Source organism: Benincasa hispida, chromosome 7, assembly GCF_009727055.1.
Source record: "Benincasa hispida cultivar B227 chromosome 7, ASM972705v1, whole genome shotgun sequence".
NCBI classification, from domain to species: Eukaryota; Viridiplantae; Streptophyta; class Magnoliopsida; order Cucurbitales; family Cucurbitaceae; genus Benincasa; species Benincasa hispida.
In genome coordinates this window covers 24,685,609-24,712,131 of record NC_052355.1, presented here as the reverse complement: position 1 = coordinate 24,712,131, position 26,523 = coordinate 24,685,609, and the positions used below count along the sequence as shown (strand labels likewise).

The 26,523-nt window shown below is 35.4% G+C and overlaps 3 protein-coding genes across 7 annotated transcripts in view; 2 read left to right on the top strand and 1 right to left on the bottom strand.

The window, feature by feature from the left end:
• LOC120081541 (beta-glucosidase BoGH3B-like) overlaps window positions 1-3,797 on the top strand; it is a 5,470-nt gene extending 1,673 nt beyond the window's left edge. Inside the window, exons 6-9 of one of the 2 annotated variants that reach the window (XM_039036511.1) lie at window positions 508-712; window positions 1,167-1,659; window positions 2,114-2,192; window positions 3,641-3,797. In XM_039036511.1, the coding sequence (XP_038892439.1) occupies window positions 508-712; window positions 1,167-1,659; window positions 2,114-2,192; window positions 3,641-3,649 (786 nt within the window). In that variant the 3' untranslated portion in view covers window positions 3,650-3,797. Of the gene's footprint in view, window positions 1-507; window positions 713-1,166; window positions 1,660-2,113; window positions 2,648-3,640 lie in introns of those variants that run through there. The other variant, XM_039036512.1, reaches the window with a different exon arrangement.
• On the top strand, window positions 3,792-22,790 carry LOC120081540 (beta-glucosidase BoGH3B-like). Of its 2 annotated transcripts, XM_039036508.1 has the most exons (12): window positions 3,792-3,923; window positions 4,712-4,773; window positions 17,339-17,591; window positions 18,306-18,510; window positions 18,755-18,845; window positions 18,957-19,102; window positions 19,385-19,628; window positions 19,752-19,856; window positions 19,994-20,176; window positions 20,533-20,740; window positions 21,351-21,843; window positions 22,534-22,790. In XM_039036508.1, exons 2-12 carry the CDS (start codon window positions 4,735-4,737, stop codon window positions 22,634-22,636), a joined length of 2,070 nt encoding a protein of 689 aa, XP_038892436.1. In that variant the 5' UTR covers window positions 3,792-3,923; window positions 4,712-4,734; the 3' UTR covers window positions 22,637-22,790. The 2 variants fall into 2 exon arrangements, with proteins under 2 accessions (XP_038892436.1, XP_038892438.1); XM_039036510.1 differs by lacking the exons at window positions 3,792-3,923; window positions 4,712-4,773 and adding an exon at window positions 16,559-16,871.
• On the bottom strand, window positions 22,739-26,523 carry LOC120081542 (sucrose-phosphatase 2-like). 3 transcript variants are annotated; one of them, XR_005482876.1, is made up of 9 exons: window positions 26,361-26,523; window positions 25,982-26,281; window positions 25,715-25,816; window positions 25,274-25,468; window positions 24,866-25,159; window positions 24,427-24,649; window positions 24,231-24,277; window positions 23,990-24,152; window positions 22,739-22,873 (listed from the first exon to the last, which is right to left on the bottom strand). XR_005482876.1 is itself a non-coding variant. In XM_039036513.1 (8 exons), the coding sequence occupies exons 1-8, from the start codon at window positions 26,418-26,420 to the stop codon at window positions 24,054-24,056; spliced, it is 1,320 nt and encodes a 439-aa protein (XP_038892441.1). In that variant the 5' UTR covers window positions 26,421-26,522; the 3' UTR covers window positions 23,876-24,053. The 3 variants fall into 3 exon arrangements, 1 of the variants encoding a protein (XP_038892441.1); XR_005482877.1 differs by having other exon boundaries at window positions 22,747-22,870; XM_039036513.1 differs by lacking the exon at window positions 22,739-22,873 and having other exon boundaries at window positions 23,876-24,152; window positions 26,361-26,522.

The following is a 26,523-nucleotide window of genomic DNA, read 5'->3' as shown; positions in this document are numbered from 1 at the left end:
CGGTTATCTTCTAAGAAGTTAAATTCTCATCCATATACTTGTAATGTAATAAATTCTTTTAAAAATGGAAACATTTGCTCCCTACAATCGTAGCTAAAAAGATCATGCACAATAAGTTTGTAACTTCAAATATCATTCAATTTAAAATTTATTTATTACTAGCGTGCAAAAATTAGTTTATGACAAAGTACACTTAACACATGTTCTATATTTTTTGGGAGAGTTATCAATTAGATAATTAGACCATATACAATGACTAATTCAGAAAATGCCAGTCTTGACTGCCTACAAGGAAGATAAGACTACACCAGCTACCTGTTTTTGCATACTTATTACTTTTTAGAATGCACTTTTAATTGTTTTATGACCAAAATCCAATTGTTGTACATGTCAAAGAAAATTAATATTTGCAGTTGAAGTAGGTTTTTGTTCAAGAACCTTCTCTTACACCTCTGTAAGTTGGAGTGAGAAATCTCATGGAAAGAATTTTGCATCTACAATTGATAGGCACATAGAGACTTGGCAAGAGATGCAGTCAGGCAGTCACTCGTACTGCTAAAGAATGGGAAAACTGATAGCCATCCGGTGCTACCCCTTCCGAAGAAGGCCCCAAAGATCCTCGTTGCTGGTACTCATGCTGATAATTTAGGATATCAATGTGGTGGATGGACAATTGGACCACAAGGTTTCAGTGGCAACAACGGTATAAGGGGTATGCTCTTTTCACTCAGTCTCCGGAATCATAAATCAAGAGTTTTTGGAAATTGAAAATTCTTCATGCATTAAAAATATTTCCCGGCTAGTTGGGAAGATCTATGGGGAAGTTTTGAAACTGAAGCATCACTCTGGTGGCGCCATGATAAGTTAGAGATGTATGTGAGTTGAGATACAGAAAGTGACCCTTTTCTGCACGCCTAAATGTGCTCAATAGGACTTTCTTTTAAAATGCACATGTAGTTTTATTGATGATTTAGATCTCAAGTATTGTACCATCATTAGTAGAAGATAAACAAAGAGTTCTCCTTTTGAACTTCTTAGATGTCAGAACTTTATTAAATAATCCAGTTATCCACTCCTTTCTGTTCACTCTTCAAGTTAATGAGAAACTTTCTCTTCAATATTAGAAAACTTAGATCAATTTAATACTTCATTTTGCCAATTCGCAGGAACTAGCATCCTTGCAGCCATCAAATCAACTGTTGATCCAAGCACAGAGGTTGTGTTCCGTGAGGATCCTGACAGTAACTTTGTTAAATCTAATGGCTTCTCATATGCCATTGTTGTTGTTGGTGAAACCCCGTATGCCGAGATTGAAGGGGATAGTAAAACGCTTACCATGTTGGATCCTGGTCCGAGCATCATAAAAAACGTTTGTGGTTCTGTAAAGTGTGTGGTGATTGTCATTTCTGGAAGGCCAATAGTGATCGAACCATACATTTCATCAATGGATGCTCTGGTCGCAGCTTGGTTACCTGGCACTGAAGGCCTAGGAGTCACTGATGTCCTTTATGGAGACCATGAGTTCAGTGGGAAACTTCCAAGAACATGGTTCAAATCTGTGGATCAACTGCCAATGAATGTTGGAGATCCACACTATGATCCCCTTTTTCCTTTTGGTTTCAGACTCACAACTGGTTCGGTTAAAGACCTTGCCGCAAAGTAAGTTACTACTAGTATTGCTCCATATTATCTGATGCGCGAATCTGACCAACATCCTATGATTTCTCTTACTCGTCATTCACTTGTTTTTTTGTGAACTTCTAGATGGAGCCAAGAACTCTGTTCTGTATTGTTTCGTACTATTGGACCGTTTTATTTAATGTCAAGTCACGTCTCTAATTTCCATTATCAAACAAAGAAATATCACCCAACAGGAGTCTGGGACAGTATATACGTTTCCAATATCTTTTTCTTACATGTTAAAATCTTGCTGCATCTAGTGAAATGTTAATCCTTTAATTATCGATTGTGTGATTTAAACTTGCTAATCTACTTTCAAGCTTATTTCATGTTCTTATACATCTGGATTTCAATTTTGACATCATTTATCCACACAAGGGAAAAAAAGTTCAATGTCATTAGGATGTTAATTGCGATTTCGTTTTATGCATAGGTCAACATCAGCAGGAGTTAGTGGAACATCATCCTTTGTTGCAACAATCATTGCTACAATCGCCATTTGTATATTGCAGGTACACTTCTAGTTCTTACCAACAGTCAGCCATGTGCATCAGTTTGTTCTATACTTCAGTCATGGTTTTAGGAAAATTGAAGAGGTCAAGAAATCAGCCTCAAATGCTTGGCCATTTATTTAGTAACCATGATTCTTTGGATTGTAATAGTTAAAGTTATAGGTGTCACAAATGTTCTCCTAAGGTGATGGCTGCAAGTGGCAAGTGTATAATATCTAAATAAGTAATACAAAGGAAATATTCAAAGTTCACCTCCACGGGAACTATGTATGAGAACGTTCAGTGAAATCTATAGTCAATTTGTAACTAGGAGTCACAAAGTGAAAAGTTAGGAATGATGTGGGTGTAAATATTAGGATGGATGTATTACATCTATTGTGCAAACATCTATTGTGTTTACAACATTGTGGGTGTAAATATTAGGATGGATGTAATACATCTATTGTGTCACAGATGTATCAAATAGTGTAAAGTGACCAAATTGTATTATGCTCTTAATGCTCTTCCTTTCCAAGTATGCTCCCGCAATGCTCAATGTTTTATCTTATGCTGTGAATCAGGTTCTTCTCCTATTCTGACCTATGATTTAAGTTCATTTAGAAAGATTAGGTAGATCCTATTCTTATATGTTTATAGTCAATTTAACTTGGTTCATTGACCTCAAAACCCTCTGGATTTATAGGAAATCACCATACATTTAGGGTCAATTAACATGTGTTTATGTCTAAACCCTCTCTTATATTGCTTTTGTGAATTCACTATGATCCAACCCTTTCAATACTGAGTCGTAGTTAGTATGCTTGCCCAAGTGGCAAATTTAGTTAAACATTAAACAAACGAATCAATAGAACCAAACAACATATCAATAATTCAGAGAATAATGCAAGTTTAAATCAGGAAAGCAATTTTATTAAAGTATCAACCCAATCGGATCTCGAGAGTTGTAGCTCATGATTGAAAAGTCAACTAGATTCATTGAGATAATTGAAATAATGGAAATGTTGGACATCTTTCCAGGAAAACGAAAAAACAGCAAAGATAAAACAATTAAGAAAAAGAGGAGGGGTCATTGAGGGGTTCTTCTTATTGACACTTAAGCTATCGAATTGTGTTGTTTGGAAGTCAAGTAGCCATTGTTCCGGACTTTTTGAAAGGTCATTTGTAGCACAAGTGTGAGGATCATTATAATTTTCGTTATATTTGAATCTGCATGTAGATGTCAAACCTAATCCCAAGTTTGGGACGAACTAATAATGAGATCTCCGATGTTTACATTACTTATGGTGGTGATTTACTGATTTGACTGCTTTACCTACAAAACTGGAGTAATATAACTTTATGTACTATTCGTGTTATATTGATTGTTTCACAGCATAATATTGTTGTGCTGTGCCGCTGCATACTATTATTTTCTCCCAACATTTTTTGATCAATGGTCAAAATCGCAGGAACATTAATATTAATCAATTGCTTCCGACTCTGGAAAATTTAAAGAAGAGGAGGATTCTGTATTGGTATGCATTAGTTTGCTTTTCTTTAGTTGAAAATGTAAATTAAAGTATGCACGTTCTCACACCAAAGCAAGGCATATCTCTCTCTCTCTTCTTTTTAATATATATAAATATATTATATAACAAAGAAGTCTGCTATGTCTCTGATCTGATCTTCTCTTTTCTTCTGGTTCGCGATTTGATCGACCGCAAAAGGGAAGATCGTCGGTTTTGGTTACAGGTTCGTTTTGTTTTGTTTTTCAGGCCATCAATATCATGGAATGTTTCTCCCATGCATTTCCACTTTCCTTCTTTTCTTCTTTTTACGTCGCATATTGCAATGGAATCGTTTTTTTTTTTCTGCTGAAAATATGTTTTAGTTCGATATTTTTGCAATTTAGTTGTATCGTTTAATAAGTTTCGATTTAATGGCTCATATATTTACATTTTGTAATTAAGTTCTTAGATGGTGAAGGTTAAATTTGGTTGATGTATATGAGATGATACTCAGTGAATTGGTAGATATAATATAGACATTGAGAAGTGGAAAAATAATCTATATCTAAGAATTTAAATAGTGACAAACGAAACTGAAATTTCTTTTAATTAACAGAGTATATATATAAAGAAACTCAAATGTTAGAGGGATTGTGACGTTTTATGGGGTTAGTGTTATTTTGAATTACAATGAAAATATCCACATTGTATTTTTTTTAACTATCGTTTTAATCTAACAAACATATAAAAGTGAGAATTCAAATTTCTGCATACTTTTTGGTCAAGTAATTTCCAGGGAGATCTAATGGACTCATGAAAATTTAGGCCTAAAAAAGTCAACTTGTAATTTACTAATCAATAAAATGTGTTATAATTTTATCCTTAAAAAATGTTATAATTTATCCACGTCTAATATCTATTTAGAAAATTTTATAATTATTTTTTCTTTTCTTTGCTTTTCCTATCTTCTTAGTTTAACAATATTTGAGAGCGATATTCCAATCTCTAACTTTGGTTTTCTTGTTTTTTTAGATTTATGTACAAGGTTACTTTTTATGATGCTTAACTTGAAACTGCTGTGGAAATGGAAAGAGGTATGTACAAGTTCTTCCCCCACCCCCAATAACAATAACAATAATAAAATGAAAATTGGAAAAAAGAAAAAAAAAAAAAACTAACCTCTAAATTAGAAGATTCTTTATATTATGTACATTTTTCAAGACCACCATTAAAAATTTCCCTTGGGCTCAAATGTTCTTTTTCTGTAGTAGAATTCTTTTGGCTCAAGTGGTTTTTTTTCCCACTAGAACAAATGTGGGTTACACTAGCACTAAAGAAGGGAAAAAAAAAAGTTAGTTGTTTTTTTTTTTCCTATCTCTCTCCCTCTCTTTCTCTTTTTTTGGAATGAGAAAAAGGAAACTCAAAATATTGATTTATTTATTTGAAATAACTTGACCTCATAGTTCATAAAACGGTGGTAAATTTAGGATTTGTTTGATAGAGAATTTAGATTCTGTTTTATGTTTTCAGATTCACTGATTATGCAAATATGTGTTTCGCGGACAATCTAGATTTTGTTTATGAAAAATATCTTCGAATTCTGTGATATAAATAGTGAAAAATCTTACCACAACATTATTATGTTTTCATTACATCCATTTTTTATTTTAAATTTTAAAATACAAAATTATATTAAATGAAGGTAAAAATATTTAGAAATACAATATATCATATTGTAAACTCAATTAGGTTTTTATAAAAAATAATATGTATTATGTAATGTATTATAAACTATATAATATTACAAATAATAATTACATAAATTTTTTAACTTAAATCATATTCATAAATAATTAATAATAGTTTATTGAATTTTATATAGCAAAGCATTATATGTACAAGTCTAACAAAAAAAATCTATAAAAGAAAGTAAAAAAAAAAAAAAAAAAAAATCTACAAATGAGTTATAAAACTAATTTATTACATTACAATTGTCGTCTACAAGTCTTCATGTTTTGAAATCAATCTTGATTTTTCACTTGTCTTCATGTTTTGAAATCAATCCTGATTTTTCACTTACTTTTGATTTGAATAGATAGCAACATAAATAAAATGCTGCATCTCATGAAATGCTATATTCTAACTAATTAAAATATTCACTTAACCAATATATTTTAAATCGTCTTGACTTTATACCAAAATTCTTAAGTGGAAAAGTATGATTTCGAGGCTGACAATAGGAGTGATCATTGAAATCGTTAAAATCAAACCGAATGCTAAACCGAACCGAAACTGAATTAATGTTGTCCGGTTCGGTTTGATATATTTTCAAACCGAATTATTGCAGTTCGGTTCGGTTTCAAATTTAAAAATCGATTTGAAACTGAACCAAACCGCTTTTTAAATAAATATATTAAAAAACAATATATATAATTTAAAAAATATGAAAAAGCATAAAAACAAAAATAAAAAACAAAAATAGAAACTGAATCAAATCGCTTATAATTTAGAAAATATGAAAAGGCATAAAAAATTAAAAAAATGAAAAACACAGTGAAATTGAACTGAATATGCGGTTCCGTTCAGTTTCAGAAAATACACTTTTTAAATTTGCGGTTCGGTTCGGTTTGAGCCGCAAACCGAACCAAACTGAACCATAAATACTCCTAGCTGACTATGACCTTTTAGTAAATATGCTTTATGAACTGGATCTCGAATACTATAAATATAATAATAATAATTTTGGTTCTTAGACCAAGATGTGCAGGTATTTTTTCTAGATTGCCATCTGTATAAAATCGATCAAAATCTAAAACATTTTTTTTTATTTGCAGATGATACCTCTACATTCTCTATTGTCGTTTTTCGTTTATAATATCACTCCATATTAATTCTAAATTAATTCTACAAAATACTAATAATAAGAATATCACATTCTATTATATAGATTTAAAGGCATAAAAACATAAAGTCTAAGATTTTAAAACTTATTTGTCAAGTTTGTATATCTAAACGAGTGGCAGTAAATAATCCTCTTGCTTAAACTTTGAAATTAATTTAAAGAACCTATACGAGTAAATGTGAATGTAAAAATAATATGAAAATAAACAAAAATATGTAAAGTGTAATATGAATATAAAAATTATGTGCAAAAAATGAACGATACCCTTTTAATCGAATGTTCTTGAGATTGAAAAATGAATTTCGAAAAAAAAAAAGGAAATAAAATTTATAAACGGTCCAATCTTGTTGCCGATAAAAAAATATTGTTTGATTTTTTATTAAAAAATGATACATTATTATATCCTAAATATCATATTGTTTGACCTACTTTTCTTTATTATTCTTTACACAACTTGGGCTTTAAAAATCCATCAGAGACGAAAAATCTGGGTAAAAACTCAAATAAAAATGTGAAATAAAATGTCTGCCATCAAACAACACCACACGACAACAAGCTAGCTCTATTTTTGTTACTCAACTTTAACTTTCATAAATATATATATAATTTTATAATTTATATTGAAAATACAAAAGACAGATAAATTGGGGGCATGACCCCTCAGTGGCTCTACCCATGATTACATTAAATATTGGTAACTATAGCTAGTTTAATGATTTATAAATACATAGTATCAAACACATTTTAAACAACTGACTAAATTAAAATCCAACTTATGAATCTGCTACAAAACATATATCTAAAAATATGAAATACAATTGTGTTTTCATTGAATCTTTTGCTTTCAAATGTTTTATCAAACAGGGCCTTAGCTATCATAGTTTTAAAACTTGTGTCTATTTGTTATCTACTTGCAAGTGTCTAATAAATTTTTAAACTTTTGCTTTTTGTGTTTAATTAATTTCTTATAAAGTTTTAGTTATATGATGGATGGAACATTAAACTTTCAATGATACTAATATGTATCAAAGAGTAAATAATGTTGGATGAGATATCCATTGATGGCGATGCCAAAGCATAATATAATTTAGATTAAAAACGTTAGTAGAAAGCATGAGACAGAAGGAGCTAAAATTGAAAAAGAACTTATAGGTCAAGTGGTAGAATTATTATTCTATCACGATATTAAGGAAAGTATTCATGTAATTTATAATCAGGTGTGACTTTGGATGCCACAATGAATAAAAATAGGTCTCTCATTCTTCTTTGTAGAATTTTCTTGGGAGCCAATGTAGGTTAATCAGAAAAATTCTTTGCAGAAGTGCAGCGATTGTAGTAGTTATTGAAGCAATAGTGGATACGGTTGAGAAAAATTGATGAAAATAAGAAAGGAGAGAAACCAACACACAGTTTATGTGAAAACCCTAGAACAGGGAGAAAAGCCACGATATAGAACTTTTCTTATTATTTTTAATTGATACACATACAAGAGAACAGGGTGAATAAATAGACAGTAGAGAGCCCTAGGGTGAGAGACAATTACAAAAATACCCCTAGGGTAAAAACCCTATTTTCAACACTCCCCCTCAAGTTGGTGCATAAATATCAATAAGACCCAACTTGCTAAGACAACAGTCAAAATTAGGTCTCAGTAGCCCCTTGGTGAGAACATCTGCCACTTGTTGATTTGAGGGGATATAGGGGATACAAATTCTCCCATTATCCAGTCTTTCTTTAATGAAGTATCTGTCGATCTCTACATGTTTGGTTCTGTCATTCTGAACTAGGTTGTCTGCGATGCTTATTGTAGCTTTATTATCACAAAACAACTTCATTGGAAGATCCCTGTCTTGGTAAATATCAGTCAGCACCTTATTTAACCAGATTTCTTCACATATCCCTAAACTCATTGCCCTGTACTCAGCTTCAGCACTACTCCTAGCCACCACTCCCTGTTTCTTACTTCGCCAGGTGACAAGGTTACTCCAGACAAAGGTGCAATATCCAGAGGTCGATTTTCTATTAACGACAAAGCCTGCCCAATCAGAATTTGTGTATGCTTCAATAGTCCTTTTTCCAGACTTCCTGAACATTAGACCCTTACCAGGGGTCCCCTTCAAGTACCGAAGAATACGCTCAACTGCATTAATATATTCCTCATAAGGAGCTTGCATAAATTGGCTTACCATGCTTACTGCATATGAAATATTTGGTCTTGTATGGGACAGGTAGATCAACTTCCCAACCAACCTCTGGTACCTTTCCTTGCTAACAGAAACTCCGTTGTTTGTAACACCAAGTTTTGCATATACTCCACGGGTGTGTCAGTAGGTTTACAGCCAGTCATGTCTGTTTCTTTGAGCAAGTGAAGTGTATATTTCCTTTGCGATACTGAAATACCTTATCTTGATCGGGCCACCTCCATTCCCAGGAAGTATCTCAGCTTACCAAGGTCCTTAATCTCAAATTCTCTGGCAATTCTCATTTTAAGCCTCATAATTTCATTCTCATCATCGCTGGATAGAACAATATCACCAACATACACTATGAAGACGACAATCTTCTCGGAATCGGACCGTTTCGTAAATAGTGTATGATCTGAGTGCCCTTGGTTGTACCCCTCTGCTTTAACAAATGTGGTGAACCTATCAAACCAAGCTCTTGGGGACTATTTTAGTCCATATAAGAACTTTTTCAGTCTACAAACTCTGTGTTTGAACTGATTCTCGAATCCAGGAGGAGGACTCATATAGACTTCTTCTTCAAGTTCTCCATTAAGGAACGCATTTTTAACGTCCAACTGATGCAGTTGCCAATCTTTGTTTACAGCAATTGGCAACAAAACCTGAATAGTGTTGAGTTTGGCAACGGGAGAGAACGTTTCAAAGTAATCAACTTCGTAAGTCTGGGTGAAACCTTTAGCAACCAGTCTGGTCTTATATCGATCAATCGTCTCATCTGATTTGTATTTTACGGTGAATACCCATTTGCATCCAATTGTCTTGTGCTCTTCAGGTGAAGGCATCTGTTCCCATGTACCATTTTTCTCAAGCACCCTCATTTCTTCCATAACAGCCATTTTCCATTCAGAGTTTTCCATTGCTTCACGAATACTGCTTGGGACCATGATAGTGTCCAAGCTGGTAGTGAAAGTTTTAAATTCGAGAGACAAATTATTATATGTCATGTAGTTGTGCATAGAATATTTTGTGCATGAAGGAGTACCTTTCCTTAGTGCTATTGGAAGATCGAGAAAGGCATCATGATTTTCCACCTCTCTTGGTTTCTCAGCATGACTGGTCACTTGTAAATCAAGAATTTTAGTAGTATCTTCCACTTCCTTGTCAACAACAGGACTTTTCTCTTTACTGTTATCACTCTCAACTGTTTCCTCATCTGTCATATATTCAATATTGCCACCTCCACCTCCTTCATCCTTATCTTCCCTGCACTTGTCAGTCTTCATACATATATCAACATCATTAGTTTCAGGAATACACGTACCTGAACCAAATGCAGGGTCTGATTCATGGATCGGAGCCGGCTGATTAACAGACGACAATTCTTCCTATAGTAGGTTATCCAAAGAATCTGGTTGGTAGGGAGGACAAGACAGGCTTTTTCAGAACTAGGAGAAGGAATCAAGGTGGAATCCCCTGAGGGAATATCATAGGTGGACCAGTTAGGCTCTTCACTTAAGCTCTCCCCCCTGAAGATGACTAACGGGGAAGAAAGGTTGGTCTTCAATGAAAGTAATGTCCATGGAGACAAAATATTTTCGAGAGGACGGATGATAGCACTTATACCCACGTTGGTGAAGAGGGTACCCAACAAAAACACATTTTTTAGCACGAGGGTGGAATTTTGTGCGATTTGGGCCATGAGAGTGGACAAATGCGACACAGCCAAAGACACGGAGAGGTACATCAGAAATCAGGTGAGTAGTCTGAAAGGATTCTTTGAAAAAGTCCAAGGGATTATGAAAGTCAAGAACACGAGAAGGCATACGGTTGATGAGGTGAACCACTGTAAGAATGGCATCCCCCCACAGGTAGGACGGAAGAGTGGCGGACAATATTAAAGTCCGGGCAACCTCTACCAGATGGCGATTTTTACGCTCGGATACTCCATTTTCTTGGGGAGTATAAGCACACGAACTCTGGTAGACTATTCCCTTTGACACAAGAAAGTCATGGAAAGAGGTGTTAAAGAATTCTCGTCCATTATCACTTCTTAAAATCCCAATCTTGACATGGAATTGGGTTTCAACCATGGTATAAAATTGTTTAAGATAGAAAACACCTCTGACTTATTAGCAAGTAAGAACACCCAAGTGAGGCGTGTATGGTCGTCTATAAAGGTGACGAACCAACGTTTACCAGTGGAGGTAGTAGTCGGTGATGGTCCCCAGACATCACTATGAATGAGGGAGAAGGGACTAGACGGCTTATAAGGTTGAGAACGAAACGGAATACGACTTTGTTTGGCACAAATACATACATCACAAGTTAGAGACTCTATATTAATATTGCGAAATAAATGCAGAAATAAATATTTCATATACTGAAAGTTTGGATGTCCTAAACGATAATGCTATAACATAAAGTCATTTTCGGAAGTAGAAAATTTTAAAGTCATAAAACCAGTTCTATGATCCTCCCTAGAAGAAGCATCGTCAGAAAGGAAGTAAAGCCCCCTATCATGCCGGGCAGTGCTAATCGTCATCCCTGACTTCTGATCTTGAAACACAACAGAATCTGGTGAGAAAATAGCCTTACAGTTCAGATCCTGTCTCTTATACACATCTAGATGTGTATAAGAGACAGATCCCCGACTTCTGATCTTGAAACACAACAGAATCTGGTGAGAAAATAGCCTTACAGTTCAGATCTCTTGTAATTTTACTGACCGATAAAAGATTATATGAGATTCTAGGCACATGAAGTGTATCACGTAATACTAAACCATCAAACGGGGAGGTATTCCCTTTCCCTACAACCTGGGCAAAAGACCCGTCTACAATTCTGATACATTCATTCCCCGCACTCAGATAGTAAGAAACAAACAACTCTAAAGAACTAGTGAGATGATCTGTGGCCCCTGAATCTACGATCTAGGGTTTCTTGCCATTAATGCTAATAAGGCCAAAAGATGGGAATGTACCTGATTGAGCAATGGCATTTACACCGATAGCATTCAAATTAGTCTTACTATCGGCTGAGGACTGACTGTGTATTCTCAGTAACTGAATCACATACAAGAGCACGCCCGGAGTTTGATCTGTCATGTGACTGTCATTTCTTACTGTTTGGGGGCCTGCCGTGCAGCTTCCAATATTGGTCTTTCATATGCCACGACTTCTTACAATGCTCACAGATAGGTGTGGGTTTTTTATCATTGTCGGAACTGGACGCCTTTGAAATAAAGGCTGATACATCAATGGAGGCTGCCACAGGATTGTTAATAGCCTATGATCGATTTTCTTCTAATCGAATCTCTGAACACACCTCTCTGAGAGACGAGGTAGGTCGTTGACCCAATATGCGATTCCGAACACTGTCAAATTTTGGGTTCAATCCAGCCAGAAAGACATAAACCCGATCTGCCTCTTCAAGTTTCAAATATTGTGCCCTATCCTGTGCGCAGTTTCAAACAATCTCCCGGAACAGATCCATCTCTTGCCAAAACACTGACAGTTTATTGAAGTAGGAAGTAACGTCCATGGTCCCTTACTTGCATTCATGGACCTGTTTGTGTAATGTGTACAACTGGGATGCATTCTGTCGTTTCGAGTACAAGTCCCTGGCTGCCTGCCAGATATCTCTAGCAGTTGCTGCATATAGTAAGGGTCGGCCAATCAACTGCATATAGTAAGGGTCGACTAATCTAGGGCTCCATACTGTTGATAAGAACAGACCGTAATAGAGAATCCTCCCCTTTCCAGATTCTTTCTTGAGGATCATCTGGGATAGGTTTAAGAATTTCTCTTGTCGATACTCAAATTTGTGCCTGCCTTCTAGGGCCACTCTAATCGACTGGGACTATGAGAAATAATTCTCCCCATTTAGTTTTTCTTCGACCAGAATTCCTGCAGAATTTCCCATTGAACCAGTTAAGTAAGTTGTATTGGGCAAAATAGAGAACGAGTTTACCAGATTCTCTGGACAAACAGGTTATTGGGGATTTGTGCCAAGCATTGTATCTAGATCTGAAATTTGCTGGTGCAGAGAGGCCAACTGTTGTCTCACATCGTCTGAGTAATGGACCGAACTACAAGTGGTTGGAAACTGGGCTGCCATTGTTGACTGACCACATGTTGCCAGCGAGAAGATGGTCGCCGGTTGAGAGATCGCGGGCAGGTAAGAGGATCTCGGCTGGTTGTGTTGCTCGAGGTGGTTGCCGATCTGTCGCTGGTCGAACGCGCCTAGAGCAGAATCGGAGAGGTCTAGTTCTCCTTTCCGGATGGGTGGGTTCGCCGGATCTGAAGCGGAAACCCTAGGGTACGCCAGCGCGGTCGTTAAATGTTTGCAGGTTGAAGCTGAAACCCTAGGGCACGCCGGATGGATAAAAGCACGCCCAGCCTGTTCGTCGGGTATTTGCAGGTCAAAGGCGCGATCGGACACGGACGAAGGGACTCTGTCTACCGAGGGGTTGCTGTGGACGCGGACGTCCCTGATTGGAGCCAGATCTGATCCGCCTCGCGGTGGGTCTAAGTTGTTGCTGCGACCGTACCCGATCTGATTCGGATCAGTCGATGGCGGCACGAGACGAGGCAGATCGACTCTGTTTGCGTATTCTTCAGATCTGTCCATGTGCGGCACAAACATCCAACTGGATTCCGTTAGGTGAGGCGGCTCCCATTGACGGCGGCTCTCTGTTGATTGCAACTGGACGACAGAGATTAATTCCGGTAAGGCAGCTTGAAAACACTCCTTCACAGCGGCCCGTATAGCAGTTTTCATATCAAAACTCGAAGATCCACCAGCTGAAGGCAACTGTGGATGGTTCTCTTCCATAATGGCTAGGGTTTCCTCCCCTTGCTCTGATACCATGATGAAAATAAGAAAGGAGAGAAACCAACACACAGTTTACGTGGAAACCCTAGAACAGGGAGAAAAACCACGATATAGATCTTTTCTTATTATTTTTAATTGATACGCTGAATACAAGAGAATAGGGTGAATAAATAGACAATAGAGAGCCCTAGGGTGAGAGACAATTACAAAAATACCCCTAGGGTAAAAACCCTATTTTCAACAAAAACCTCTCACTTCTATCATAGAAAATAAATAGAAAATAATAGAGAAATTTAAAAGAAAGCAGTAAATCTAAGAATACAAGAATTTACTTAGAAGACTCCCCAATTGGAGGAAAAGCACGGACCAGAAAAAATCTACTATGTGAAAATTGCTAAAATCATAAGATCTCCCCCTGATTCGAATTAGAGAAAAAAAAAAACTTTAAGCTTACGTATGTTAATTAAATTTTCCTCTTTGCTTTTTCTACTTTGAGAGTGGGAAAAAAGAAAAAGGTATGAGTAGATAATGACTTTGAAGAGAGTGATTTTGTAATTCGGGTGGGGGAAGATTTCTGTGTGATTGTAGTAATTTTTCACGTAGTAGATTTTCTTTTGTTTGTGATTTTTCTCCAGTTGGGGAGTTTTTTAACGTAAATTCTTGTATTCTTAGATTTATTGTTTTTTTTTTTTTTAATTTTTATGTTATTTTCCGCTTGTTTCTTGCGATAAAAGTAGGAGATTTTTTCCAAGAGATGTTGTTATTCAACTTCTTGTTGATATCGAAAAGGCCTATTAAACTATTCGTTCAAGTTCAATGAGATAAATCTGGTTACAATTTTGATTGAAAGACTAACTCAATCCCCTGAGGAAAGTCCTAACATGTTTCACTTTGGAAGTGATCGGTGAAATCTTTTACACAATCACAAGAACAGATATTGAACTAATAGGATGATCTATATTAGGCAAGTTCTTTCCATAATGTCTTCAACCTTACAAAATAAGTAGTAACAGACTTTTGAACTTGAACTAAATGGGAAGTTCAGACGAAGTTGGAAAGTGTGTTGTTGATTCGTACCTTGATAAATATTATTGTAGATCAAGCCAAAATTTTCAAGTGGAATCAAAGAAATTAACACTAGCATCTATCTCTTTTAAAAGAGAATTCAAAATCTAGACTATGACAACTACTGGTTATTCAAATGATCTAAGTGTTCATCAAATCTCTAGTCGAATGAGAAAGAGTGTCATCAACAAAACCCAATTTGTTCTTAACCGTAAGTTCGAGTATCATTGTAGAGCTCTATGATGTATAATTTGATTTGGTCAACGAATTGAAGACTCAAGCTCGTAATGTTAGAACGATGAAGAAATTGATAAGATGGTATATGGTTCAACAAACTAATTGATTTATGGGTTGAATGTTTTTTATGGTTTGTGGTTTTGTTTCCAACCACTAGAGTGGAAAGAAATGTAAGAGCATCAAGTGAATTTAGAAGCAAAATCAATTACCATATTAGATAGGATGGTAAATAATCTTGCATGAGATATTCATTGATAGCAAAAAGACATAATCACTAACGACAACGAAAAGGCAGTAAAGTATTTAACGAATACAATATTAATGACTAATATCTCTAATAAGAAACATGAATAGTGAGTATAGTTCAATTAATTAAGACACATGTCTTCGATTAAAAGATTAGAAGTTTAAATTCATCCTTACTTGTTGAACTTAATAAACATAAACATAAATATATAATATATCTAATACAGTAAAATATTTTAAAGGGTTAACATCACAAGTTTACCATTTTCATAGAGGTGAAAATATTGGGTTATATTGTAACAATTATAAACTGTGATGTGTTAGGTGACTTTTGTATTCTACAATATTTAACAACTTAATTATAAAAATCAAATATGTTAAAAAAAGATTATTCCATCGCATCGAAAATTAGAAGTGTAACGATAATTTTGAAATGTCAAAAATAGTTCATCGACCATTAAGGATGGCAAAAATTCCCTTAGGATCGGGTCCCTATCCCAATCCCCGATTTGACCGGGGATGGGGGCAAACCAAGGATCCTAATCAGGTCCCGGTCGAGGATGGGGAGGGTATCTCCACCTTGTCTCCGATTAAATTTTTATTTTATATATATATATTAAATGGGATGGGTCCCCGTGGAGACCCATTTACCCAACGGAGAATCCCTGTTCCCGTCCTTGCCTTCAATTGGCGGGGATGGGAGTCTCTCGCCTCGTCCTGGCTCCGTTGTCAACCCTTGAGATATGCATTTTTTTTTAGTTGAGAGATTTAAATTTTCATATTCCAAAACCTACGGAAGAAATAGAAATTAATTAAACGTAGATCAAAAATGTATTTTTTTTCCGAAATAAATTAATTCACTTTTTATCTTAAAGACAAAACAAATAATGTTGTGACTTTTTGCAAACAAAATACAAATGGACAAAAAAATGGAAAAAGAAATTAAACTTTAAATACAATAAAAAAAAAAAAAAAAAAAAAAACAATTAGCCTTGTTGGAAGAAAATTTATGTCATAAAATAAGTAAAATGAGGTACAATGAAACACAAATATAAAAAAAAATATAATATAAATAAATAAATTCTTTCTTAATTTCCTTGATTTCTCATCGATAAACATCTATCTATAAAATCTAGAAATGACCGTTATTCATAAAAATTTTGACAACCAGAATTTGACATATTTAGACACTGAACATATGTAATTATATGACACATGTCAATACATGAAGTAACGAGAGAATAACACTTCGACATTTGAACATTAAACATAGACATCTATATTACACCTATATTATTATGGTATTTATAATAATTTGTATATATTTATCAGAGCACCCAAACTTTTGGAAACAATTTTGCATTTAATACTTATATTTGCATCAACCTACTTCGTTAGGAAGATAGTTCTTTTTAGAGGTTGAATTAACAAGAAAAAGGGAAAAAATAAAAAGAAGTTCCCACGATGAATTTGCCACTCAACTGTGACGAACAGAGTTCAGTAATGGCGTAAAAGAAAATCTGAAGATTCTCTCTGTTTCCTCTCTCCCATTTCCCACGATTTAGCTTTTCTTCTTTCCACCTCTCCACTTTTCCCAGCTTTCGCTCTTCCACTCTTCAACCAAACTCAATATCTTATCCCCATTTCCTCCATTGTTTTTCCTTAGCTTCCATTTCATCTTCCCTATTTTGCTTTCTCGCATTGCCACTCTCATTCACACTTTCAGGTAGCACCTCTCTCCCCCTATTACCTCTGTGTTTGATTACACTACTGAAAATGGGTTTGGAATCATGGGTTTGAGCGGGAATAGAAAGTAGCTTCACTGATTCTAGTTTGGGTTTCGTTTTATCGCGTCTCATTCTTGTTTGTTCTTCAATTTACTTCAAGAAATTGATTCGTGCTAATTGAAACTGAGACGGAATGAACGAATACTTGAAGAAAATAGAGGCAGGGACTCTGGATTGAGATGGGTTTGGAATAGAGTAGGAAAAAAAGAAAGCTGAACCGAAAAACTTTGATTACAGAGCTAGGAGAAGATCTTTGAGTCTCATCTCATCACTAATTTTAACAATGTTATATCTAATAGGGAATGTCTTCTTTCTTTTTTCTTCCATTTTCTGCATTTCTCTTGGTATGTAAGTGCATTTGTACAGCAAGCGGGTTCACTTTGTGTATATTTTTTGGTCTTTTCAGTGTGGGTTAAACACTCAGGGAAAGAAGATGGCCAAGATTTTTGTTCAGGTGGTTGTGATTCTGTGCTTGGGTTGGTTGTGGTGGGTGACAATGGTGGACGCGGAGAATTTGAAATACAAAGACCCTAAGCAATCAGTTGCTGTTCGAGTTAAGGACCTTCTTGGCCGAATGACTGTGGAAGAGAAAATTGGTCAGATGATTCAGATTGACAGGAGTGTTGCCAATGCTACAGTTATGAAAGATTATTTCATTGGTAAAACCAATAGATTCTCTTTCTCTCCTGTTCTCATGCTGTCAGTTTTATCTGTATGCTCTTCAAGATTTGCACATTTAATGATAAAAATATCTCATGCTCAAATTGTAAGTTTTGGTTTGGAGCAGTTCAGAGTAGTGTTTGGTGTTTTTTTTTTTCCAGTTTTGTGAGTGTTATGTTCCTAATCTGGTTCTAGGCTCAACTACACTTGATTCTTGTGGCAAATAGTTGAGATGTTGAACAGGTTCCACTCGCCTCTTTGTCATTGATGCTCTATATAATGTCTTAGAACATTACAGTTCTTCTAAGTAATCCTTCAGTTCCAAAGAGAAGAAAAATAATACTAACTGATATCATTGTCATCATAACAAAATAAATACCTTTGGAAATTTTTAGGAGTTTAAACGTTACAATCTATTAGAATTATATTTGAAGCACTATTGCTGTATAATGTTGTGAGGTCTAGAGTTTTGAATACTGTACTTTGAGCATTAACCTCTTTTCACTAATTCAATGAAGAGACTTGTTTCCTTTTAAAAATAAAGCTCTGGAGTTTTGAAATTTATATTACTAAATATGCCAATTTGCTTAAGCAATCTCGAATTCATGGTCAAGGGCATATAGTGTTGAGGTTATGGCATTCCAGTATGACTTGTCACAAGTAGCAACTGATTGAAAAACCTCTCGTTCGTGCAACTGTTCAAATTTGTACAGGAAGTGTGCTAAGTGGTGGTGGAAGTGTGCCGCTTCCAGATGCTCGTGCTGAAGATTGGGTTAACATGATAAATGATTTTCAGAAGGGTTCTCTTTCTAGTCGACTGGGTATCCCAATGTTTTATGGCATTGATGCTGTTCATGGCCATAATAATGTTTACAATGCTACAGTATTTCCTCATAATGTTGGACTTGGAGCTACCAGGCAAGTGTTTTTCTTTTCTTTATAGCCCAGCACATAAAAGTTGTAATATAGTCAATGTTTTCTAGATCCTTTGCTTCATATATCCTTTTTATGTGGTCTTCAAGTTTAACCTAAACTTATGCTCGATTGAGCTGTGCTGAAGTTTGCCTACCTAGAAAGCTCCAATAAAATTTGTTCTGATAGAGCACGGTAGAATGAAAAATGTACAAACTCTTTACATTTGTTCCTTGTCTTTCCTACACAGAAACCCTGACCTAGCTCGAAGGATTGGTGCTGCAACAGCACTTGAAGTTAGAGCGACGGGGATTTCTTATACCTTTGCTCCATGCCTTGCGGTAAACACATGTTGCTTATTTAAAAAAACAGATGTTTGATTGAATCTCACTATTTGTTTTAGTGGTAAACTAGATGTATAACAGTCTCTTTCCCTGGAAACTTTCTTTTAGGTTTGTAGGGACCCAAGGTGGGGGCGGTGTTATGAAAGCTACAGTGAGGATCCAAAAATTGTGAAAGAAATGACGGAGATTATAATTGGCCTGCAAGGAGAGCCTCCTGCTAATTATCGGAAGGGAATTCCATATGTTGGCGGAACGTATGGCCTTTGAAGATGTAGAATTTTTTTTTTTCTTTTTCAATATAAAATTGTGAATCCATGCAAAATGTTTCCTGAAAGCCTCTTCACGTCAGTAGGGTAATGTTTTCCTCTAGTCACAAAAAATCGTATGGCATATCAAAGTGTGGGTCCATTTTATACAACATTCTGGAAGTTGAATATGGAAATGGAGCATTGCATCCTGCGAAACTGTTATTCTTCTACTAAATTACCGACAGAATGTCTGATTTCTTTGTAAACTCTCTTCCTCCGCTCTTGCAGTAAAAAGGTTATCGCCTGTGCAAAGCACTTTGTTGGAGATGGTGGGACAACTCATGGCATCAATGAGAATAATACCGTTATTAACAGGCATGGACTGCTCAGCATTCACATGCCTGCCTATTTAGATTCGATCATCAAGGGCGTTTCATCAGTAATGGCTTCCTATTCTAGTTGGAATGGAGTAAAGATGCATGCAAACCGTGAGCTGATTACTGACTTCCTCAAGGGCACCCTTAAATATAAGGTATTTCTGACAGTTTAAGTTTGTTTTGAAAAACTATCTTCTGTTTTGTTAAAACCATTTGCTGATATTTTATTTCTGAAATTATGCTACTGTCTGACATTTACTAATTTTACTATGTTTCAGGGTTTTGTCATCTCAGATTGGGAGGGTCTGGACAGAATTACTTCCACACCTCATTCTAATTACACTTACTCTATTCAAGCTGCAATTTTAGCTGGCATTGACATGGTTGGTGGTCTCTCTTTTAAGGGTCTCTTAAATCAAAATTGAACTGTTGACTGATTCGTAGTTTTGAAATGTTGGAATTGAGTGCAATATTTGATAATGGAAGTTGGGGTATTTGGCTTTTGTTCTTTTTTCTGCAGGTCATGATTCCTTACAAGTATGCAGAGTTCATTGATGATCTTACATTTCTAGTGAAGAGCAATGTCATCCCAATGGATCGCATTGATGATGCTGTTGGGAGAATTTTGTCAGTCAAGTTCACAATGGGTCTTTTTGAAAGCCCCTTGAGTGATTACAGCCTTGTCAATGAGCTTGGGAGCCAGGTCTTACTCCAACTATTTCAAAATATATACCTGACCCTTCTTTAGTTAGAAAGTCAGATGGGTGCCAGTTTAATCATCTTAGAAGCATTTATATCGTGTACTTATCTTTTCATTTCTATTGTCCTTGAAAAATTTCTCATCAATGGGTTATAACTTATAAGTATGAGAGGAGCTTAGTGGGAGAAACTTTTGATTTCTCTTAATACCCCTCTAACTTTATCTTAAAGTTAAATATAACCTTGTCTCTCAATTTAAACTTCTGATTTTTCTTAATGCTCGAATACATTCTTTTTCCTCTAGCTAAAGAAATCCCATGAATGTTCTCATGGACATAATTTTGCATTTATAATTAATAGGCACATAGAGACTTGGCAAGAGATGCTGTGAGGCAGTCACTTGTACTGCTGAAGAATGGGAAAAATGATAGCAACCCATTGCTACTACCCCTTTCTAAGAAAGCCCCAAAGATCCTTGTTGCTGGCACTCACGCTGATAATTTAGGATATCAATGTGGTGGATGGACAATTGCATGGCAAGGGTTCAGTGGCAACAATGGTACAAGAGGTGTGTTTCTTTTCACTTATTCATTAGAACCATAAATCAAGAGTTCTCCGAATTTGTGATTTTTCATACATTAAAAAGTATTTCCTGGCTAGTTAGGAAGATACCTGGGGTAAGTTTGAAACATTCTGGAGATGTATGCTAGTTGGGATACAGAAAACAACATTTGTTTGCTAGTCTAAACGTGCTGATAAGAACAATTTTATAAAATGTACATATCTATAGTCTAACTATACTTTTTTAGTCCCTGAATTCTAAAGAACATGTGCATCTGATCTATGAGTTGTCAAAATATACCTTTTCAGTCTCTGAGTTTTTAAGAATAGATGTATCGATTCTTAAAAATCTATTCTTAAAAACTTGAGGACTAAAAATGTCTACTTTGAAACCTCAAGCCCAAATGCACATATTCTTAAAAACTCGAGGATTAAAAAGGTAATTTTCCCTTTCAAAGTTTGTAGATAACAATGAGTTTTCCTTTTGGACTTCTTAGTTACCAAAACTTTCTCAGATAAGCCAAGATTATTCTCTCATTTACTCTCATTGTTCAAGTCTTTTTTTTTTTTCATATTAGAGTAGGAAACATTCAAGTTTTCCATTCTCTACTTTGCAGGAACTACCATCCTCGCCGCCATTAAATCAACAGTAGATCCAAGCACTGAGGTCGTATTCCGTGAGGATCCTGATAGTGACTTTGTCAAGTCCAATGACTTCTCGTATGCCATAGTTGTTATTGGTGAAGCTCCATATGCTGAGACTGGAGGGGATAGTACGACACTTACCATGTTGGATCCTGGTCCAAGCATCATAAAAAATGTTTGTGGTTCTGTAAAGTGTGTGGTGGTTGTCATTTCTGGAAGGCCAATTGTGATGGAACCATACATTTCATCAGTTGATGCTTTGGTAGCTGCTTGGTTACCTGGCACTGAAGGCCTAGGAGTCACTGATGCCCTTTATGGAGACCATGGATTCAGTGGGAAGCTTCCAAGAACATGGTTTAAATCTGTAGACCAACTGCCAATGAACGTTGGAGATCCACACTACGATCCACTTTTTCCTTTCGGTTTTGGACTTACAACTGGATCGGTTAAGGACTTTGTCGCGAGGTAAGTACTAATCTTACTCCATATTAACTGATATCCTTCGATTCGGTTTTGGGCACATTTTTGTTTAATGCCAAGTCACGATCTAATTTCCATTTTGAAATGGAGACCAGTATATTACTTTTCCCATTCTTTTGCTTGCATATTAAAATCGTACTCAGATTTTAAAATCACTTTTAGTTCTTAAATTTTCATAAAAGCAACCATTTAGTTTTCGTAACAATTTAGTCCTTATTGTAGAAATTAGTGTTAAGATTTAATGAGATTTTTTGAATAAATAAACCAATAAAGTAATTAGAGATTCAATATTTTTATAAAATACAAAGTTTATATCATAAAATAATAAAAATTCATATAATTTTGATGACTCGTTTTTACTTTAGGGACGAAATTGCTATAAATTTGAAAGTACAAGGATGAAATTGTATGTATAAAAGCTTAGGGACTAAATTGTTACAAAATTGAAAGTACTGAGATTAAATCGTTACAAACTAAAGTTCAAGAACTAAATTGTTACTTACATGAAAGTTTAGGGACCAAATGTATTTTTTTCATCTATAATGTTTCTGTGATTTTAAGCTTTTGCTAAAATGTTCTTTGTTGATCCATTGCATATGAATTTCAATTTCAACATCATTTTATTCCCAAAGGAACTTCAATGTCATTAAGATGTTGATTTTGTTTCATCCATAGGTCAACATCGGCAGGAATTTGTGGAACGCCATCCTTGATTGCAACGATCGTTGCTACAATTGCTTGTTTGTATATTGTAGGTACAGTCAGCCGCAGGCATTAGTTTGTTGAGGACTTAGTAATTAGTTCGGGAAATTTGAAGTTATGAGGTTAGGTTACGATATCAGCCTTGTAGGTTGAAACAATCTCAAATGCTTGGCCATTTATTCAGTGAATGATTTTATGGATCGTAGTAGTAAAAGCATCCATCTTAGTTACATTAAGCTTTACCTTATTTTAGTTTCTGATAATGTCCTTTGGCATTTAGAAAGCAACTCTTGGAATGATTCTCCATTCTCTGCTGATAGAAAGACATGAAAAAAGCAGAATAGTCACAAACCCATATCTACCAAGTATTAGAGAGAGACCCGCACAGAAGTGCTGTCTTCTAGTAATATATATATATATATGACCGAAAATCAATCGAACAAAACGGTTTATATATATATATGAGCTGAATATTTTTGGTTTCGTTTGGTTTGGAACAAACGGTCTGATCGGTTTGATATATATTCAAAACCATACCTAACCATGAACACCCCTGTAATTCCTATGAAGCCTAACAGTTGTTGATGGCTAAAATAGATGGTAACGAGGCTACCAAAACCAAATTCGAATTTTGGCACAAAGCTTTTTTTGAGGGAAGGTAGAACAAAATTTTTAGTTCTTTTGTTAGTTTGGTGGAAGAACACCAGAGTATGAAATTTTTTTGCATGAAAAAGTTGAAGGATGAAATTGCAACAATCACTTGATTTAAGGGCAGTTAATACGAAAAAGAAAATTAGAGAGAAGAATCTATAAGAAAAGAATTAGAGAAATAAAAAAAATGCAAAAATGATAATAAAAGATGTTGGAGAGAGATATTGTTCTAGACAATAATCTAATTCCAACAAAAGTATAGTTTAATTGATATAAATTATGAATTATCTACCATTCATTCCACATATTGTTGGACTTAAAAACAACTAAAATTTAATAAAAAATAAAAACCAGTTATCCTTCTAACTTTTAATCTCAAAGGGAGCCAAGCTAATCATTTGATTTTTGGTAAAACTAAGTTTATGAATATTATTTCTACCACTAGGCTTCTTTCTTTCTTTCTTTATTTTTTGTCTACTTTTTTGAAATCTAAGCCATACTTGGAAAACTAAAACAAGTCATTTTTTAAAACTTGTTTTTGTTTTTAAGACTTGGTTAAGAATTCAAATATTTATTTAATACTTAATAAAATGAAAACTAACAAGCATAATTTTTAAAAATAAAAAATTTAAAATGAAATTATTATCAAACAAAGCCTAAATAGTTATTTTCACCATCACTCCCTTTACAATTTGCATTCAAGTGATACAATCAATTCCAGGGTTGAACTTAACCATGGAAATAGATTTTTTGGATAATAACAGAAATAGATACATACTTGTTTAGGATATTAGTTCCATAATCAAACTGTTGAACATTGGGAGATTCTAATAAAACTGATTTTAGATGAAGCAAGTGTTGTGTTGTGGTTCTGAAGGTGAACCATCCAACCACGTGTGTTGTACGTGCATCCACATCAAACCACCCTCTGAAACTTTGCTCTGTTGCATATTCAAAGAGTGAGATGGATAAAAATGCCAAACATCAAAACAAAACCAACAATGGCTTATAGTTTTCACCTGTGAACTCATTAGAACTGTAGTGAAGCACCCCAAAAACTGATTCCCTGTATAAACAAAACAGGGTGTCAAGGGAGGAGACATAATATCTATTAAATCATCATTTTATAATGAATGGCATTGCAGAGATCAGAGACATAATATCTATTAAATCATCATTTTGTAATGAATGGCATTGCAGAGATCATATTCTTACCCGATAACCATGATGACGATGAACGTGAAGATGAAGATGAAGATTCCCATTTATTGAACCTGAGAAGCCATGAATTGGACCCGACCTGCGCGGATGAGAGCCCATCGAGCCAGGTCCGAAATGGAGTGGCCTTCATGTCACCATATAACCCTCTCATTCCATCTATCAATTCCTCCCTACTTCTCTCTTTCCCATTTGCATCAACTGCTATCCCTCCTGCAGGCTACATCATCAATCATCATAAATTTGAACTTCTCAAACCCCAAAAACCAACTCTATATTTTCATATTCCTAGCAGGGTAACAAATTAGAGATGAAGAAAAACTTGGTTCATAGTCACTCAGTGGATGATATTCCAGTAAAATGAGAAACACTGAATGAGATGAAAGCTTCCAAGATTGAATTAACTCCATATAACTTTGGACTATGCAAGACTTACAAAGATGGACTTAAGATATTCAAGATACAGCTCCGACTTCTCGACTTCACCACGTCTCCATCTCTCGTAAAGCACATAAAACTTCACAACTTCAAAACAAGGATCGATAGTCTCCACTTTGCAGCACCCTTTGGAATCTATAATGTCTCTTGGGGACAAATTAGGACCAAGTTGGAAGCTGCCAATAGCCTCTATGATCCCACCTGCACATCTCTCGCTAGCATGAATTACTTTTGGGTTGTCCTTTGCATTGTCCACATACCATTGTAGTAGCTCTTCCTGTGCATTGCTTACCTACACAAATGAGGAAAAAGATTATACCAGATAATCTAAGGTTTACAAGGACATGTTGACGATGATGCATCATCAGTAAATAGTTAGATAAGGAAGCTTTTTGAAGCTACAGACCATCACACCATAGACGTTGGGGACGCTGAAAAGATCAGTGTCATTTCCAGAATCGCCACAAACAAGAACATTGGTTGGAGCTTTCCGATCAGATTCAAACTTCTTAAGAAGATATGCAAGCGCCTCACCTTTTCCAGCACGTTTTGGCAATACGTCCAAAGCAATTCCACTGCTGTAGAGTACTTTTACATCCAACTGACACAGTATTTCAGTGAGTTAATAAAACGCCGTGATCCAACAACCTATCCTGCTCTATACATAATAATAAAAGGGAAACACAGGGCAGATTGTTTTTCTATTCTTTTCCTCTTCTTTCTTTAATGGGGCGTCGGAGATTGACTCTATCTTGGGGAGAACAAGCGGAGTGTTTAAAATGGCTAAACATCGAATTCAGTAAGTCTAGTTCAGCCAAAATAAAGAAAGAAATAAAAACAGATTTACCCCTCGTTTCTCTAAACGTTCAGATACAGCATTCACCACTTGTGGGGCTTTATTCTTCTCTACGAAGAAGCTAACTTTATGAGGCCGTTGCTCCGCTTCTGACTGTAATGTCCTCATATTATCGTGCAGGTTGAAGAAATATCCCAATCAAACCAATTAGGGCTAAAAAAAAGGAAATCCTCAAGAAGCAATGAGAATCGAAAACATCCATATAATACATAACTAGGAATGAAAACCCCAATATTTTCATCAAATCAGCATCTCTACCTGCGGCTTAAGTTCCGGAAATTTTAGGGTTTCCTCCATGACTAAATCTCGATTCCAGTTTCGATTCAGAAATCGTTCCCATTCTTCATCTGGAACCATCGATTCACCATACGCAATCTCCGTTCCGACAGACATTACCGTTATATCGGGGGTCAGCAGAGGCCTCTCCTCCCTCAATTTTCTATAACTCGTCGGCGATCTTCCGGTTGAGAATACGAGAAGAGAATCCCGACGGTAGTAGGCTTCCCATAGGGCATTAAACTTGAGAAGCGAGGTGTTGTGGTTATCATCGTGATCGACCTGTTAATTACAATCTCCATATCGAAATTTTCGAGAAGGAAAAAGGAAAATGATCACGCGAGGTAGTCGAAATTCAAACCATTGTGAGATCGAGATCGGAAACTATCATGAGCTTCGTTGAAGCATCCAGTCGATCCATTGCCAAACGATTAGAATAGAGTAATTGAATTGCTGAAACGATGATCAAATGGAAGCGTCAACATATTTGAAGTTTGGGGTTTAAATTCAAGCGCCAAAAGCAG